This window comes from Lissotriton helveticus, chromosome 5_1 (genome assembly GCF_964261635.1).
Source record: "Lissotriton helveticus chromosome 5_1, aLisHel1.1, whole genome shotgun sequence".
Taxonomy (NCBI): domain Eukaryota; kingdom Metazoa; phylum Chordata; class Amphibia; order Caudata; family Salamandridae; genus Lissotriton; species Lissotriton helveticus.
In genome coordinates this window covers 283,963,671-283,982,315 of record NC_136065.1, presented here as the reverse complement: position 1 = coordinate 283,982,315, position 18,645 = coordinate 283,963,671, and the positions used below count along the sequence as shown (strand labels likewise).

General features: G+C 50.9%; 1 protein-coding gene across 1 annotated transcript in view; it reads right to left on the bottom strand.

The window, feature by feature from the left end:
* LOC144752447 (uncharacterized) overlaps positions 1-18,645 on the bottom strand; it is a 146,753-nt gene that overhangs the window by 28,435 nt on the left and 99,673 nt on the right. The window contains exons 16-17 of the mRNA XM_078640373.1: positions 11,382-11,537; positions 9,944-10,084 (exon numbers count right to left, since the gene is read on the bottom strand). Coding sequence (XP_078496499.1) covers positions 9,944-10,084; positions 11,382-11,537 — 297 coding nt within the window. The remainder of the gene's footprint in view (positions 1-9,943; positions 10,085-11,381; positions 11,538-18,645) is intronic.

Below are 18,645 nucleotides of genomic sequence, written 5' to 3'. Positions count from 1 at the left end.
CTATTGCAGACGCCACACTGCTTGCCAATGACTGCACTGTCCTGTGTAGACCTGCAAGATCGCCATGCATCCCTTCCATGAATGCCACCACCTGCCCCAACTTCCTATCATGGTCCTGGAAAGCATTTGTCATATTGGTCTGCCCCACACACAGCTGTCGCAGCAGATCAACGGCCTCAGCACACAGTGCATTTTGGCTCACCGTGGCAGGGGCAGCGGTGCCTGCACCGAACGCCACTCTGCTCCCCCTACTCCTCCGGCCACGAACAGTACATGGTGCAGTTGGCGGAAGTGTGGGCCCTGTGTGCTGTCTTCCGACAGTAGGTGATGAGTGCCCACTCCCAGTCTGTGACAACAGTGCAGGCTCACCAAGAGTGTCCGACGAGGAGGACGATGGTGTCTCCACATGCGAGTCCTCAGGGACGGTCCTGTCCCCCTCTCCGGCGCTGGCCTCCTCCGTGTCAGTCTGCGTGTATGCGAAGTCTGAGCCGGACTCATTTCCTCGGCTACTCTCCACCGTCTGTGGCTGAGTGTCCTCTGTCAAAGCTGAAATGCACAGAAAAGATGTGTGAGTCATGGGCACACTCACGTACAGAAGGAACAGGATAGCCAAATCACATAGCAGACAAAGGTTTAGGAGCCCTCATCCTGCACATGGCCCACCCCTACCAGTCTTCCTCACATTTTCTGCCATGGGGCCATGGACCACTAGGGGATGTGCTTTAACACTCAACTACTAAGCAAGTGGCGTGTCAACATGGCGGACCTGGATGTCAAATGAGTACCACCCAATGGGACCAAAATGGCATCACAGGCATACATACGCAACACGGAACTCAATAGTGTGTCTGTGCACCAATACATGCATAGCACTCACAAGTTTCCTACACAGACAGTATGCTCACCGCTAGTTTGCTGTTGATCGGCACTCAGACGTTCGGCCAGTTCAGGATGCGTCACTGCAATGATACGGTGCATGAGAGGGGTCATGGAGCGTCGGGCCAGACGGGGCGTCCTTGGAATCAGGCCCAGTGTTACTTCCGCTACATTCTTGCTCAGCCTGGAAATGTCGTCCCAGCGTTTGTGGCAGTGTGTATGTCGTCTGTTGCACACCCCCAATGCCCGTACTTCCCGTGCTATGCTCCTCCACAGATCCTTGCGAAGGTGCAGCTTGACCTACCATGATGGGAGACAAAAGGGTTTAAGTCAGTGGACAGGTGGCCTGTCACACACATAGGGGCAAGACTTTACTGTCAGCAGCCATGCACAATCAGGAACATATGTCTAGCCCACACTACACAGCTAAGATAGAAATAGGCCTGATCATTTGGCCCCCTCATGCACACCAACATGTCCCACACTGCACTTACCACCCGTCCCGGTGCGCCGTAGAGGCGTCCATAGTTGCGGAGTACACCGTCCACGAGGACATCAAGCTCCGCGGCGGTGAAGGGTCGAGACCGGATCTCTTTGCCACTCGACATGGCAAGATCACGGAGTATGGCACTAGAGCAGCAGTCTGTGGTCAGCTCAGCAGCAGCAGCAGGTCGAGGTGATGGTCACAGGCAGCAGTCGGTGGTCAGCTCAGCAGCAGCAGCAGGTCGAGGTGATGGTCACAGGCAGCAGTCGGTGGTCAGCTCAGCAGCAGCAGCAGGTCGAGGTGATGGTCACAGGCAGCACTGGTCCCCAGGGTAGGAAGTTTCATTTTGGCCAACACACATATATAGGGCCCTCAGCACGTGTCAGTGGCATACGTCGCCAGCAATTGGTCAGCCCTGGAAGCGTGATCGTGAAATGGGCCAATGACTGGCCCTGTTGTTGCGGTGCACAGCTTCCGCTACTTGCTATTGGCCGTATGCGGCCAGCGTCCCTCTTCCCATTGGCTGCATGTGCAGGGACCGTCACGGGCACACATCGGCAACCGCACGTGCAAGCCTCAGGCACGGATGCTTCAGTTGCAACAATGTACTATCACTGGCGCCTCCATGGCGGTGCACGTACACAGCGGGGGAGGTGCAGGCCTATACACCCTGCAGATGTACTCAATGGACATGCCAGTTCATGACCCCCCTTACAGTCACCTTGCATCATCCACCGTACACCGGCCGGAGCGGCCGGGCCATGAACAACCGCCGTGCCCGGCCATGAACAACCGCCGTGCCCGGCCATGAACAACCGCCGTGCCCGGCCATGAACAACCGCCGTGCCCGGCCAAGAACAACCGCCGTGCCCGGCCATGGCGGTTGTGTTCATGGCCGTGCACGGTGGTTGTTCGTGGCCGGGAACGGCGGTTGCTCATGGCCGGGCACGGCGGTTGTTCATGGCCGGGCACGGCGGTTGTTCATGGCCGGGCACGGCGGTTGTTCATGGCCGGGCACGGCGGTTGTTCATGGCCGGGAACGGCGGTTGCTCATGGCCGGGCACGGCGGTTGTTCATGGCCGGGCACGGCGGTTGTTCATGGCCGGGAACGGCGGTTGCTCATGGCCGGGCACGGCGGTTGTTCATGGCCGGGCACGGCGGTTGTTCATGGCCGGGCACGGCGGTTGTTCATGGCCGGGCACGGCGGTTGCTCATGGCCCGGCCGCTCCGGCCGGTGTACGGTGGATGATGCAAGGTGACTGTAAGGGGGGTCATGAACTGGCATGTCCATTGAGTACATCTGCAGGGTGTATAGGCCTGCACCTCCCCCGCTGTGTACGTGCACCGCCATGGAGGCGCCAGTGATAGTACATTGTTGCAACTGAAGCATCCGTGCCTGAGGCTTGCACGTGCGGTTGCCGATGTGTGCCCGTGACGGTCCCTGCACATGCAGCCAATGGGAAGAGGGCCGCAGGCCGCATATGGCCTTTGGGAAGTAGCGGAAGTTGAGCACCGCCATGGCGGCGCCAAATATGTGATCTTGTCAGACGCTGCACCGTGATGTGTTGTGTGCAGTTGCGTCATGAGGGATGTGAGCGTGATTGGGAAAGGTCATATGTCATCCAATATAGCATGTGTGTCCATACAATGGCCATCGGTCGGCACACAATGGGCAACAGATGTGCATTTGTACGTGTTGACGTCGGGTTTGACCCTACAGACGTTGTTACATCTTCACAACTACACAGTACATCACGGCTGTGTGGCCAATTAATGCATCTGTTGTCAGTTTCTTGTTGTGTCGAGGTGACTACAGTGGTGGTGGTACACATGCATTCCGTGTATGTGATTTCTACGTTGTGTCACCATGCATGTCATTACCGTATGCACATCATTATTGGTGGTGGCATTTGTGCTTGATGACATGGCGTGTGTAAACTTATCGTTTGTGTGCATGCAGTTGCATGAGTGTCTGTGATGTGTCTACGATACATTAGGGTGAAGACTGAAGTTTTGTCAGTAAGGTACACATGTGATGGAGTTGTACACGTATGCGTTGTTTGTTAGTTGGCCAAAGTAACATCTCTCTCCCACACAGGAGGGCTCCAAATGTGCTTCGGCCATACACTGTGCTGGAGGATATGGTAGACGAGGAGGTGATTCGGAAATTCAGGCTGGATCGACGTCGGTTGCTGGAGCTTGTGGCTCAATTGTCTCCTCATCTGCAGCCACGTAGAACGTATCCTGGCTCGTTTACACCCACTGCAAAGGTCATGGCGGTACTACATTTCTTCGCTACTGGCACATTTCAGTATACAGTTGGAGGTGCCGGGGGGATGTCACAGGCCATGTTCAGCACGGTTCTTCGGGATGTGTTAACAGCTATGATGCTGTACAAGGATGAGTACATACATTTCCCACGGCCGGAAGAGTTGCCACCTGTCAAAGATGGTTTCTATGCACTGGGCCACATACCTCACGTTGTGGGCTCAATTGATGGCACGCACATCGCGCTCATTCCACCACGGGCACGCGAACAAGTGTTCAGGAATCGCAAACACTTTCATTCGCTGAACGTGCAGGTGGTGTGCCTGGCGAGCAACATCATCTCCCATGTGTGTGCAAGATTTCCTGGATCCGCACATGACGCCCACATCATGCGGACCAGCAATGTCCCACGACTCATGGCAAATCTGCCACCCGGTCAAGCGTGGCTTGTTGGTGAGTGTGCAGTGGGGACTCTTGTGATCTCTGTGTTGCATGGGGTACCCACCATATCTTGTTCTGATGTTTGTCTCTGTCATCCCCCTACATAGGCGACTCGGCTTACCCAAACCGGCCCTGGCTCCTCAGTCCCCTACGTAATCCGAGGACGGCGGGTGAAATGCGGTACAATGAGGCACATGGAAGGACACGGAGAGTCATCGAACGTACCTTTGGACTGCTCAAGTCTAGGTTTCGGTGCCTCGATAAGACCGGAGGGGCCCTGCCTTACTCACCAGGAAAAGTATGCAAGATCGTGATTGCCTGCTGCATGCTCCACAACCTGGCAGTACGCAATGACATTGAACTGCTGTTGGACCCTGAAGACGAAGGAGTTCCTCGGCCTCCCATCCCACCCATGTCGACTGATGAGGATAGTGGTGAGGAGGAAGGTGTGGACCAGAGGCGCCAGCTCATAGATCGCTACTTCCCTTGAATGTGAGTATCTACCTCTAGTGGCGGTTGACAATGCCTCATGTATGTTTGCTGGTGTTGTGTGGATATGGGGTTAATCAGCTGGGTGTGGTTTGTGATGGTTGCACATGTGTGTCTTCATGTCTTTGGACATAGGAGTGTCCATGATGTGTGTGCTCCCATCCCATGCTTGTGTGATGGTTGTCGTTTGTGTAATGTTGCTGTGCATTGTGTTGTGATGTGTGTGAATCTCTTTACTGACGTGTGTTTGCTGTCTCTGGTTTTCTCTAGGTCACTCCCGCAGCGCCATGATCATGTGCGACTATGATCCCTGTACCTGTTTACGTCTGTATCTGATGGCAATCATGTGAATAAACATGGAGGCAAAACATCATTGTGTGAGTAAATGCAATTTATTGACAGGTTGTGCTTTTGTGCTGGTGAATATTTACAAGTAAGTGGGGGGGAGGGAGTTGGAGTTGAAGGTAATGGCAGATGAAATGTCCGTGCTGACACCACATTGGGGGGTGTCAGGCTAGTCCAGCAGACCAGTGGCAATGATTGTCTATGTGGGACAGGATGCTTTGCAGGGTGAATGTCTGGCACAGGCAGTGGCATTGTCATGGTCGTCCCCTCTTGGAGCGTGTGCCTGGCGCTCCAACACTGCTCTCAGCCACTTCCTGCCTCGGCCGCCCCCTCCGTCTCGGAGGTGGTACAGAGTCAGCTGGGAGGGCAGGTTGGTGATGGGCCACATCCGTCGCCAGGGGCTCAGGTGGTGGTGGCGGCGGTGGAGGCGGAGGCGGAGGTGGCGGGGGAGGCGGAGGTGACGGGGGAGGCGGAGGTGACGGTGGCGGTGGCGCTAACACACTTGGTGGAGGGGGGGGAGTTGTTCCGGGCAACCCATTCCCTCCACATCGTTGCCTGCTGGCCCATGATCAGCAACATCTGGCCAAGGATGCCAGAGATTTCGCGCAGGATGTTGGTGTTGTCCACTGAGTCCTGGTGAACACGATCAGCGTTTGCCTGGGACCGGTCGTATGAGGCCTGGCACCTGGCAAGAGCTTGTAGGGACTGTGCCACTGGCTCGGGTAGCTGTCCTTCCTCTGCACGCCGGTGTGTGGCTCGCCTGATTGGCTGTTGTCCCGTTGCCTGTGTTTGTGGCCCACTCACCCTGCTTGTGTGTGGGGCCGTTGGACCAGCGTTGCGCGCTGGGTTATGCTGGGTGGCACCGGCAGGAGTCGTGGTGCTGGTGGTAGTGGTGGTACTGGTGGTACTGGTGGTACTGGTGGTGGTGGGGACTGTGCAGATCACAGAGACAGGTGCCGCTGGAGTCACACATGCGACGTTGGTCGGTCCCGGGAGTCCCTGTGAGCCAGATGGCCCTGGCTGCGTGCTTGGTCCCGCTCCATCCTCCGCCCCGGAGCTGCCTGTGTCCTCGTCAGCAGAGAGTCCTGTAGGTGTGGGAGGCGAGGCTGGCGGCCGGGTACTGCTTTCCCCAGTCAGTTGACGATCACCTGAGGGACAAGATCGAGCTGGTCAGTAATGTGGACAGTACATGGTTACATTGATTTGTAGACATTTCTGTTTCCTGTCGCACACACCCCACCCTCCACCACCACCACCACCACCCTCCCCATGAACATGGGGGCCTGTTGGGAGTTGTAGTTTGGGCCTCTCACACACCCCACCCTCCACCACCACCACCACCACCCTCCCCGTGAACATGGGGGCCTGTTGGGAGTTGCAGTTTGGGCCTCTCACACACCCCACCCTCCACCACCACCACCACCACCCACCCCGTGAACATGGGGGCCTGTTGGGAGTTGTAGTTTGGGCCTCTCACACACCCCACCCTCCACCACCACCACCACCACCCTCCCCGTGAACATGGGGGCCTGTTGGGAGTTGTAGTTTGGGCCTCTCACACACCCCACCCTCCACCACCACCACCACCACCCTCCCCGTGAACATGGGGGCCTGTTGGGAGTTGTAGTTTGGGCCTCTCACACACCCCACCCTCCACCACCACCACCACCACCCTCCCCGTGAACATGGGGGCCTGTTGGGAGTTGTAGTTTGGGCCTCTCACACACCCCACCCTCCACCACCACCACCACCACACTCCCCGTGAACATGGGGGCCTGTTGGGAGTTGTAGTTTGGGCCTCTCACACACCCCACCCTCCACCACCACCACCACCACCCTCCCCGTGAACATGGGGGCCTGTTGGGAGTTGTAGTTTGGGCCTCTCACACACCCCACCCTCCACCACCACCACCACCACCCTCCCCGTGAACATGGGGGCCTGTTGGGAGTTGTAGTTTGGGCCTCTCACACACCCCACCCTCCACCACCACCACCACCACCCTCCCCGTGAACATGGGGGCCTGTTGGGAGTCATAGTTTGGGCCTCTCACACACCCCACCCTCCACCACCACCACCACCACCCTCCCCGTGAACATGGGGGCCTGTTGGGAGTCGTAGTTTGGGCCTCTCACACACCCCACCCTCCACCACCACCACCACCACCCTCCCCGTGAACATGGGGGCCTGTTGGGAGTTGTAGTTTGGGCCTCTCACACACCCCACCCTCCACCACCACCACCACCACCCTCCCCGTGAACATGGGGGCCTGTTGGGAGTTGTAGTTTGGGCCTCTCACACACCCCACCCTCCACCACCACCACCACCACCCTCCCCGTGAACATGGGGGCCTGTTGGGAGTTGTAGTTTGGCCCTCTCACACACCCCACCCTCCACCACCACCACCACCACCCTCCCCGTGAACATGGGGGCCTGTTGGGAGTTGTAGTTTGGGCCTCTCACACACCCCACCCTCCACCACCACCCTCCCCGTGAACATGGGGGCCTGTTGGGAGTTGTAGTTTGGCCCTCTCACACACCCCACCCTCCACCACCACCACCACCACCCTCCCCGTGAACATGGGGGCCTGTTGGGAGTTGTAGTTTGGGCCTCTCACACACCCCACCCTCCACCACCACCACCACCACCCTCCCCGTGAACATGGGGGCCTGTTGGGAGCCATGGACATGTTAGTGTGTTGGTGTCCAACGTGCATGGGTTGGGGCGTGGGGGATGTTTCTTCTCAGTTGTGTGAGCCTGACCATGTCGTGCTGATCGTGGTGCTTGGTTTGTACTCACCAGTCTCTTCTCCTTCGTCAAGTCCGTCTAGGCTCTCTGGGTGTAGTATCACCAGCACCTTCTCCTCCCAATCGGTGTAGGGTATGGGCTCCGGGGGTGTGCCACCGCCAGTAAGATTGGCTCTGGCGAAGTTTTTCGCTCGGATGCCCTTGACCCTGGTCTTCAGGTCATGCCACCGCCTCTGAATGTCATGCTTCGTCCTCGGCACAGTCCCCGACGCATTCACCCGAGTGACGATCCTGTCCCACATGTGGTTCTTTTGCGCCACGGTCGTCTGCTGGACTTGGGCCCCGAAGATGTTGGGCTCAACACGGATTATTTCATCTACCATTACCCGCAACTCTGTCTCCGTGAATTTCGGGTTTTTTTTGGGTGCCATGGTGTGTGGTGCTCAGTGTGTGAGTTGAGTGAGTTGGGAGGTGCAGGTGTGTGGTGTGTGATGTGTAGGATTTGTGTGGTGGGTGTTTGTGTGGTGGGTGTGGTAGGGTATGGGTGGGTGTCTTCTATGTGATTTTATGTGAGTTAGCAGTGTCTCGAATGGCCCTCTTGCTGGCAGCAATGCTGTGGTGCAAAGGATTGTGGTTGTGTGTGGGTGTCTTTTTGTAGTCGTGTCTCAATGGTTGTTGCGAGTCAGGTGGTAGGTGGGCGTGTTGACTTGTGTGCATTATTGGATAATTGGGACGTGTCATGGTGGCTTGTGCTTGGTGGGGGGGGGGGGCCTTGTCAATGTTCGTATGTTTGCTTAGGACTTGCGGTGCACTTTCTGACATTTGTTAGGCGCTAGGGATGTTGTGCGTGTTGGCCTTCCGCAGTGATGCTGTGGTTCTCGTAGCATTGTTTCCGCCGCGGACGTGGATGGCTGTGAGTTCCGTGGTACGGGCGGATTTATCCTAATTGCGGCCACGGAGTATTCTCAGGTATGGCGGTACATGTTTTATTTTCCGCGGTCATTTCCGTCCGCGGCAGTGGTTGTTCATTGGACTCCGTCCGCCGCGGACGGACTTGGTTGTGTTCCGTCCACCGCGGACGGTGTTGGTTGTGATCCGTCCGCCGCGGTCGGAGTTTCGTGACATGAATATCCTAATCCCAACCGCGGTTTCTCCGCGGCGCAGCCGGGAGTAAAATTTCCCCCACCATGGCGGACAGTACCCATTTCCGTCCGCCATCCTAATCGGCCCCAGAATGTGGACACTATCAGCTTGATTTGTTTGAAACAATTAATGGCAATGGAAACATTAGCTTTTAAATCTTGTGCAATCATTTTCTGCTTGAACTTGAAAAGATTTAACACTGTAAAAGTTATTTTGTATTGGTACCTCTACCCCACCAAACTTAAAAGGCTCTTTCCTAGCTCTTCCGGCCTGTGCTGGCATGGATATGGCCTTCTTGAGGATGTTCGCCGTATATGGTGGGACTGCCCAACTAGCGCCCTTATTGGGAGGAAATTCTAACTCATATTAAAGGAATGGTAGGTTACCCCATACCGGCCTCTATCGAGAAAGTTCTTCTAGGCATCAGAGATCCGGGGTTAGAGCATCAGACAAAAGCAGATAGGGCGATTTTATGGGTGTGTCTAGGAGCGGCCAAAACATCAATAGTAGCAGCTTGTAAAAAGACAGAGGCTCCAGCGGTGGTATTATGGCACTCATGGCTCTGGAGACTACTCACGATGAAAAGATTAGCAGATATCTTTAGAGATGGTTATAAAAGTTTTGAGTACCGGTGCGGCCCGCTGGTTTCCTTTCTCTCGAATGGCCTCCCATCAGCGGTATGCCCACCTTCCATAAGAGCACTTCACCTTTTCCAACTTTAGGATGGTTTCTCACCCTTGCCCCAACACTTTCAGATATACATCTAATCCCTCTTGGCCCTGCAAGACTAACTTAGGGCATGGACCTCGGTTCTGATGCAAGACTGACTACTTATTGCCACTCAGAAAGATGATTCACCACCACCAGGGAAGGAGGGGGGGAGGGGTCTTGTTTAAAACAATGTTGGGGCAGTTTTTTTTCTTTTTGTTTAGGGTTACTTTGGTAAAATGGTCATGACTCTAAGACAGAGAGGGAGACGGCAGGTCATCACATAAAGAGAAAATTAACACTGATTAGATGTATTTGAATGAACGATGTCCTATATTTGCTTCATGCTCTCATCACAATGTAATTTGTTGCTTTCAAGTCATGCTGAATAAGTAAAGCTTTGAAGAAAAAAAAGTTATTTTGTACATTTGCTCCACCCTTACCTTGATGTGTTTAGGAAACAGGCTGCTGGGAGAGGAAGATCGTGTATCTACAGCGCCCGATTGTTTCTTGTCTTTAGAGGAATCTCTGTGTCTGCTCTTTTCCTTCCAGTTGTCATTCTGGTTCTCTTGTTCTTTGAGTTGCTACAGATTGGATAGAAGTGAGACAGTGATGTTTGGGTTGGTATCATTTGAAGTGCTTTCATTGGACTATGGCGCCTCCTATTGAAAGTATTCAACATTTGCAGGTTATGGTGTCAACGTGTGGTTTGCCAAATATGTAAATGTGTCATTGAGCCAACAAACATCTCCCAAAGGGTCTGATTTAGAGGATAGTGGATGTCTGCTGCCCTCATCATTCCGCTGCTCTGCTTAGGTAGTGGCTGAAGGCAGCGCTCCCTATGATGAACTGCCACTGGCCTTACCAGTGAGAACAGCAATGTAATAACTCCAAACCACTGGAAATAATGGTGGATTGCCACCCAGTTTAGGGTGGAAGATTCACCGTCTCTTTCTTGAGTGCCTCTTGTGTGAACCATAGCAGTCTCAGAGAGAAAACACAACAAATGTCCATGTAGAGACTCTGAACTCATTAGGAATATTTTAAATGAAGGTACTTGAAATGCACCCGCTCTTTGGCCCTCATTACAAGTGCCCTGGGAAGTGGGCTTGCATTTAGCCCTCAGGATAGCAAGGCAGGGTAGTTCAAGGCTTACTAAGGGAGGTGGGTGTGGGAAGAACATCATGATCAGACAATCAGTGTTGCGCACTGCACAATAAATTGTCTTTAATGGATGTACAAGGTATGCACTTTTCTGGATTGTAACAAAGCTGCCTCTGTATCTGGTACTGTATACAGTGCTGGATTCAGTGTCACACTGTACCTTTAAGAAGTTAATCGTGGGTTCATGTTCAGTTCTGGCAGCAAGAGGCTGGTGGTGACTGGCTCTTGCTGCTGTGCACCTGCACAAGGGCCGTGCTGATATTGACCAGGCCCAGCTGACTCCACCTGTCTCTCCATTCCCCACTGATGTGCCTAGGCACTAGCCTTTAAGTCAGTAGAGGGGGTGTTGAAAGGGCACAGGTAGGCAGAGGCTGCATTCACTTGCACCAGGGGATGGAGAATCCATCTTGGTGAAAGGGCCCAAAAGCTCAACCCACCACTCAAAGAAATGACAGTTTGTAAGGCCAGTGCTATGCAACAACCTCCTATCTTTTAGAGGCGTATATCTCTAGAAGGTAAAGAACTTCTACGACTCTCAGTTCTCCAGTTCATGTCCTGTGCTTTTCGAAATATAGGGCCCAAAGCCAATCTTTTCTGGAGGTACCAAGTCCTTTTGGAACTCTCCTCCTAAATTTCGAATGTACCCTGAATAGCTTTGCCTTCGAAATGCAGTAGTTAACAGCTGATGGGTCTGTCTATATTTATGATGGACTCTACCTTCACGTGGGTCAAGCTGGTGGGATCTGCTTCCTTCCAGTCGTCCTTGTTGGAACGTTTAATGGTAAGTCCAGATCGGAATTGCATCCATATAGATCCATGCCGGCTGCTCGTTGCACCTGAAGCACATGGACTGTCTGCTTCCTTATTCAGTGACTGCAGAATGAAAGCAAGTAAAATACACTTATTTGCAAGACTGTACTTTTTTAACAGACATGATTAATGCCCTCAATTCGCCAATAAACTGCAAGGCATATAAATATCTATCGTGTCGCTTAATTACTGGTTGTAAATAGCTACATTTTGGAAAAAGGGGGTGGTGATGGACAGAGTTTCTGAATGATGCAGAATACTCTTACCAAGTCAAGAGATCATGGTTTTAATCCATCACCGTTTTTTAGCTCAATGCACCATCCCAGCTCAGAACCTGGCTATATGCAAATTAGTCTGTTCCTGTCCCAGTGCATGATGGGAACAGGGCAAACCAAACTACCAAGCCAATTCTTATACTGGGAAGGAAACAAGCTTCCGGGGACCGGTTTCTGGCATCACAGCCTTCGTCGGCCCGGCTTGCTTGAATCCTGATGGTGCAATGAGCAAGGGACTCACGTCTGAGCATACTCTCCCACACATAGTGTGGATAAAAGCGATTTTGGAAAAAGGGGGTGGTGATGGACAGAGTTTCTGAATGATGCTCTAAGGGCTGACCTGTTCTGCTGTCTAACTGGAAGCTGAGAAGAAGAAAGGGACTTTGCTGTGTGCTGTGACCCTGCCTGCTTGAAACTACAGAGAATTTGCTGTGTCTCCTGAACTGAATCTCCAAGGGCCTGAGAAGAGCTGGCCTCCTGTTTGGAACCCAGGGTTAAAGGTTCCTAAAGCTTTGCCAAAAACACTGTGCTTATTCCCTTCTGGGCACGTGATTTGTGACTGCTGGCCGTGCAGAGGTTCGGTGTGCTCATCGGCACAGTCCTGCGACAGACCGGAGGCTCGTTGTGCTCCCCCCTCGGGAGTTATTGTTCAAAAGGCTTTCTGTGCCCACACGAGCGCTCTGCCCGTCTTCTGAACCCTAAATATCACCAGGCCGCTGTTCACCGCCGCTGCCCGGGGCCAAGAATACCCTGTGAAGTTGCCGTTCGCTGGGGAGCTGCAGCGGCGAAGACCGGAGCCGCCGCGCTCCCATTGGCTGAAGGAGCCGAGCATCCTCGCTAACGCCGCGACGGGATTGGCCCGTGCGCCGTAGCGTCATCGCCGAAGCTGTGCAGGGATTGGCCGCCCAGGATTCGTCATCTTAGCCTTGTCCCGGGAGCCGCACTGCCGTTGGCTGACTCCCGGGTACTGAAGGAGGCTTGCCGCGAAGGGCGCGATGTGATTGGACCAGGCGAGGAGAACCTACGTCATCGGCCTGGAGGCTCGCCTGCCGAGTCGCACGTTGATTGGTTCCTGCACCGGGACCTCTGGGAACGCCGCCGAGGCCGGGGAAGAGTGACCGAAGGAGCGTCGTGAGTACCATCCAGCCCCTGGCCTGAGTCCCTGATTGAAGCACCGTGCTTGCTCCCTGCCGCTCCCTGGAAGTGCTGAGAGCGGGCGGAGAGCAGCCGGGACCGGCCGGGGCGGGGTGTGAGCGAGCGCTGATCGGCACGGTGGTGCCCATAGATCGCTCGGGGAGGCGCGCTCGCAGCGCTGGGGCTCATTCACTCGGAGGGCTCCTCAGCGAAGAAATCACACGTTGGCATTGTTTTTACTGCTCGTTTTGAGAGCACATTTTAAGTAAGTCAGTATTACTCGTTTTTAATACTGATTCACAAGAGACTGAGACTGATTTGATAAAGAAGTTCCTATTTACAAGTACCACCATTAAGATTAAGTGCAACCTATTATTGGAAAAGTAATTATCGTGCAAATGCTTTATATACCTGCTGAAACTAGATAAAGACATATATTTTTATAAAATATACTTACCTGTGTGGTCTCAGTTTGTGGTGGATTGGGGATTACTGTTGTGTTAAGTGCATTCATTATACACATTGCCTCAGAGATAAGCCTGTCTGCTCGTGCCAAGCTACCTAGAGGGTGAGCAGGGGTTATCTACTTTGTGTAATTCTTCACCCTGACTAGAAGCAAGGGTCCCTACTTGGTCTAAGGTACTTACCTCTGCCAATTAGAGACCCCCAGGTCTAACATAGGTTAAATAAAGTGGTGCTTAATGCCGAGCCCTTTGGGACACCCTGTTCAATCAGATGTGCCTGGGATAGGAAAGGAGGGGTGGACACACGAAAGGACCTCGCAGTCAGAAAAGATCTGAACCAAGCCAGGGCCAGATCGGTAATCCCAGCCTCCTCAAGCCGGTGAAGCAGAATCTTATGGGAGACAGTGTCGTAGGCGGCACTGAGATCCAACAGGATCAGTGCCGCCGTTTGACCATGGTCAAGAATATTTCGTAGATTTTCCGTCATGGCCAAGAGAGCAGTCTCGGTGCTGTGGCCTGCACGAAAACCATGTTGCCTCTCATTAAGAATGTTATTGACGCTCAGAGTGTTAGTGAGCACGGTATTAACATGAGATTCTGCCACCTTCGTTATCCAGGGGAGGAGGGAGATAGGCCTGAAATTCTCAGGCTTTGTAGGGTCCATATTAGGTTTCTTGAGAATCGGAGAGACCCACGCCTGTTTCGATTTCGCCGGGACAGTAGCGGATGAAAAGGAAGCGTTAATCAGTTGGTGTAGCGGGGGCATACAGGACAGAGAAGATTCTCTGAACTGCACAGGTTTAAGTGGGTCCGCTGGGGAGCCGGACTTGATTTTCCCCGCCAACTTACTGAATTCTTCCCAGGAGATCTCAGGGATAGCCGTCAGATTAGAGGATAAAACAGGCCTAGTAAAGAGAAGAGGGGTGGGCATAGCCATACCAGGGAAAGAGCGATAAATAGTCCGTATTCTTAGAGTCATGTGTACGACCTCTAATCCATGTTGCCGGTATCAGAGTGTCCAGTGCCCGGGTAATCCAGGCGCAGAACGAATTCTAACCCACCTCGACATCAGTGAAAGGGCCTAATGGGTCAGCTCCTAAAAGAGCATGAAAGTCTTCCAAACGAAGCTTACGCCACTGTCTTTTATATACCGAGCGTTGCGTGTTATTCTGTGGAGGTAGAGGCAAGGGAGTGATCATTTCGACCAGGAAATGGTCAGACCAGGCCATGAGGGTAGGTGTCGACGTCGTGGCCCTTTCTAAGTTGGTAAAAATGGGATCCAACAGATGGCCTCCTATATGTGTAGGGCTTTTAACTATTTGGTGTAACTGAAATGCGGCTAAGTCGGCAAGAATGGTACGAATAGTCAGGTCCTGGTTCAGCTCAAAGTGGAAGTTAAGGTCGCTTAAGATGCTAAAATTGGCCGACTCCACAGCAAATGCTCCGACAGTTTCTAAAAAGGTAGTAATAAAGCCAGATGCAGGTCCGGGAGGTCTATATATAAGTAGGCCGGAGAGAGAGAAGTGAGTGCTCACGGCGATATTGAAGTGTGCACATTCGCCTCCTTCCAAATTGACTTTCTCAAAACGACAGAAATAATTCTAATCACAGCAATGCCGCCTCCCCTCGTTGCTCTGTTCACCAGATAGATCGAGTAGTCAGGGGGTAGCGCCAGGTTTGGAAGAGCCGTCATATCGTCACTAAACCAAGTTTCGGTCAGAAAAAAAAACATCTGGAGATTTATCGATGATCAAATCATATATCGCTGCATGGTGTTTAACTAGTGACCTTACATTTAATTGCATTATTTTTAGCCGATGTTGAGGAGGAGGTGTGGGGGTACAAATATTGGCATAGACTTAGAGAGTACAAACGTGCCACAAGGGCATCTTAACGGGCCACTTAAAGGATGAAGCGGGGACCTGCTACATTTGTGAGGTAAAGGTCGAAGATTTAACAGTGCTTCTCTAGTATAGAGGAACTTACCAAACTGGCTTTGACCAGCATGGCTGGCGAGAGGCGACGTACTGGCGCGGACGGGCTTGCCTCTGGCGCGCCATCGGCGCTCCCGCTGCACGCGCGCGCTGCGCGCTTGCATCTCCTCAGTTATAAATGATGTCCTTAAGGAGCAGCCAGACATCTAGAGTGCTACTAAAAATGGCGCCCGCAGATGGCAGCAAGCCCGACCCTCCCTCACACAAGATGGCGCACACGAGAGTTCTAGCCACGCCAAAGGGGCAGGAAATGAGGTAAATTCGTTTTGTAAGGTGTGGGTATGAGGATAGGGTACTATGGTATTGTGGCAGCAGTCAGAACAATTTTAGCCAGTGGAATAACAATTTTAAAATATGTAACAATGGCGGCGATTTAAAAAGGGTAAAAGCCCCCGTAGAGTGCTCTAAGCATCCTGGGAAGCCGTGCAGTCCTGAAAGCAAGATCAGCTCACTAACAACCCCTCCTTAAATAAGGTGTCCTTGAGGAGCGGCCAGACATCTAGAGCGCTACTAAAAATGGCGCCCGCAGATGGCAGCAAGCCCGACCCTCCCTCACACAAGATGGCGCACACGGGAGTTCTAGCCACGCCAAAGCGGCGGGAAATGAGGTAAATTAGTTTTTTAAGGTGCGGATAGGGTACTATGGTATTGTGGCAGCAGTCAGAACAATTTTAGCCAGTGGAATAACAATTTTAAAATATGTAACAATTGCGGCAATTTAAAAAGGGTAAAAACCCCTGTAGAGTGCTCTAAGCGTCCTGGAAAGCCGTGCAGTCCTGAAAGCAAGCAGGAACTGAAGGAACTATGAAGGAACTGTACCATAGTTTTGAGAATGGGGATGCCACCAAGATGGTGTGGTGTTTGTACTTCACTAGTGGTGTGTATGGCCTGTGGCTGTTCTTTAGTCTCAGTCGACTTCAATTTTTGGATCCGTTTTCTTACGGGTTGTGATGGCTACAGATAAAAAACAAATATATAACTGTGTTTGTTGTAATAATATTTCAATCATGCTAGAGCTTCTAAAGGTTTCTAATGGCGATGATGCTTGAGCAAAGTGCACACTAAAGCCTAGAAAATGCCTACCAATCTATGTTCCTTTTTTACACTTCCCTTTCTAATCGTAGCATTTGTTAATTGGGCAACATTAGGCCAATCTAAAACTTTCTTGGTTACTGAAGCTTAGGCCAACCTGAAACTGGGTTGGTTACTGGAGCTGGCAGCCAAATGTTTTAGCCTGGCTCTGGTGTTACTGGTGCACAGCTACCAGAAGAGCCTATGTTAAGGGACCTTGTATCAACAAATTCTAGAAACCACAGTTAACCCTCTTATTTTGTTTATGAACCCTCACTTTGAAAATTTAAGCTTGGTGGAACACAGGTACATAGCCCACCCATAGGATAAGATAATAACCATATAATAACCATTCCTTATTTGCAAAGTATCCCAAATGGGACTAATTGAAAATGTGATTACATCTATATATTTCTTTTATCTATATGCACACAAATATGTTCTTCTTAATACTTTATTCAAATGTAAATATTTTATAAATTGACACATATTGAAAAATCGCATATATTGTCTTAGTACATTATTATCAAAAAAGGCAGAAATACTAAACAGCTATTTTCTAAGGACATTCATTAAAATGATAAATGCTTTAAAAATTAGAAAGATAATTGTGTTGTGTTCCTTAGCCACTCCACAACAATATAATCCTTTAAAAATATATTTTGCATGTATATCTGCCTACACACATATAATGCATGTACCTTGGCATAACTTAATTTGAATACAAACATAAAAAGAGTCCTAAAACTTAAAAACAAGATCAAATGGTTGCTTGTAAGTTGATATGATGTATCAGCTATCCCATAAATTATTGCAGCCTTCGTCAGAACAATTCGAAATAAGTTATTGGCTGAATTATTTCCACTTCATTGCAGCTTTGTGTACATTTCTTCAGTGGATTTATATACCAAAGTTAACTTAACTTGTTTAAAAAGAATATTTAGTTAATTCAATTCTGAAAGCTCTCTAATTGTAAACAGCATCAGTTAGTCGATCCCACAATTGTCATCGTACAGTTCTATTTCTACAATTTTGGTCAGTACCACATTTCAAAAGACATTTGCTTTGCCTGGTCTGAATTTTTCAGAATGCCCTCAGGTAAACATTTTCAGACTCACACCAACTAAAGTATTTCAAATACGCTATCACCTCCCTGGAAGTGCCTGCCTTCGGAGGGGTGCTGTGTAGAGAAGAAGTGTCCAGCCAGATGTAAGCTTGAATGCAAAATTACTGAGTCAGGCTCTGAAAAAAGTGGGCCATCACTGTGTAAAGTCACCAAATCTCTTCAAAACTCACTTTGGTAACAAATAAAACGGTGAACCCAGAGATATATGAAATTAGAAGTAGAAAGCACCAATTCCAAATGTAATTCCACATTTTCCAGAGGAAAACTGGGAATAAGTATGTACTACATCAATTACATACAGTATCCGAGAGGACAGATATTTTCTGGGTGCGGTAAATACCTTACCTTATTCTGGGCTACTAGTAATTAAGGTTTAGTAGCATAAGAAAGGTGTGTGTGAGGGGTAGTAGGTTGAGGTAAAAAAAGGGAGTGTGACGGTGTAGAAAATGCGTTGAACTGCGTGGGAGAAATAGGAGATTAAAGAAATAATTAGTAGGCCACGTCAAAGCAGTGCAGGAAATAAGGGTAATATACAGCCCAACCACTGATCTGGCAGCTAATATTGATACAGATCAGTATTCCGGGCTGGTCCCAGTGAAATATGCCGACTTCCTCCCGGTGTAACTTGCCGACACCCGGACCTATTCAAAAGTGCCTGCACGGTGTCTGCTTTCCATTTGGAGCAACAATCGCTAGGTGGGGAAGAGGCTTTCTTATTTTCACTTCCAGCTGGGCCCAAATCAAAGACCGTAAGCCATTCTTTTGTTCTAGTCATCTGAACCTTAACCAATGCCAATGCCAAAGCAACAGAGGGAAACAAAGGTACACAGTTTGTTTTCACTTCTTAAGTACTTAAGGAAAACTATGATCTGGAGGAAGGTTAGTAATTTTGTTGAACCCCTTGAATGTAAGAAATGCATGAACTCCAAGAATTTCATGTGTATCTTTGTGTATGAGTTATTAGACAAATAATGATTGAAATAGCACTAACGTTTATTTTTTATTTAATTCTTTTATAGTGATACTCTTCCCAATATAGAATGTTAGAGCTCTTTACAGTACACTCACAAAATAAATCGTGCAATTGTGTAAATCAACATACAGGAT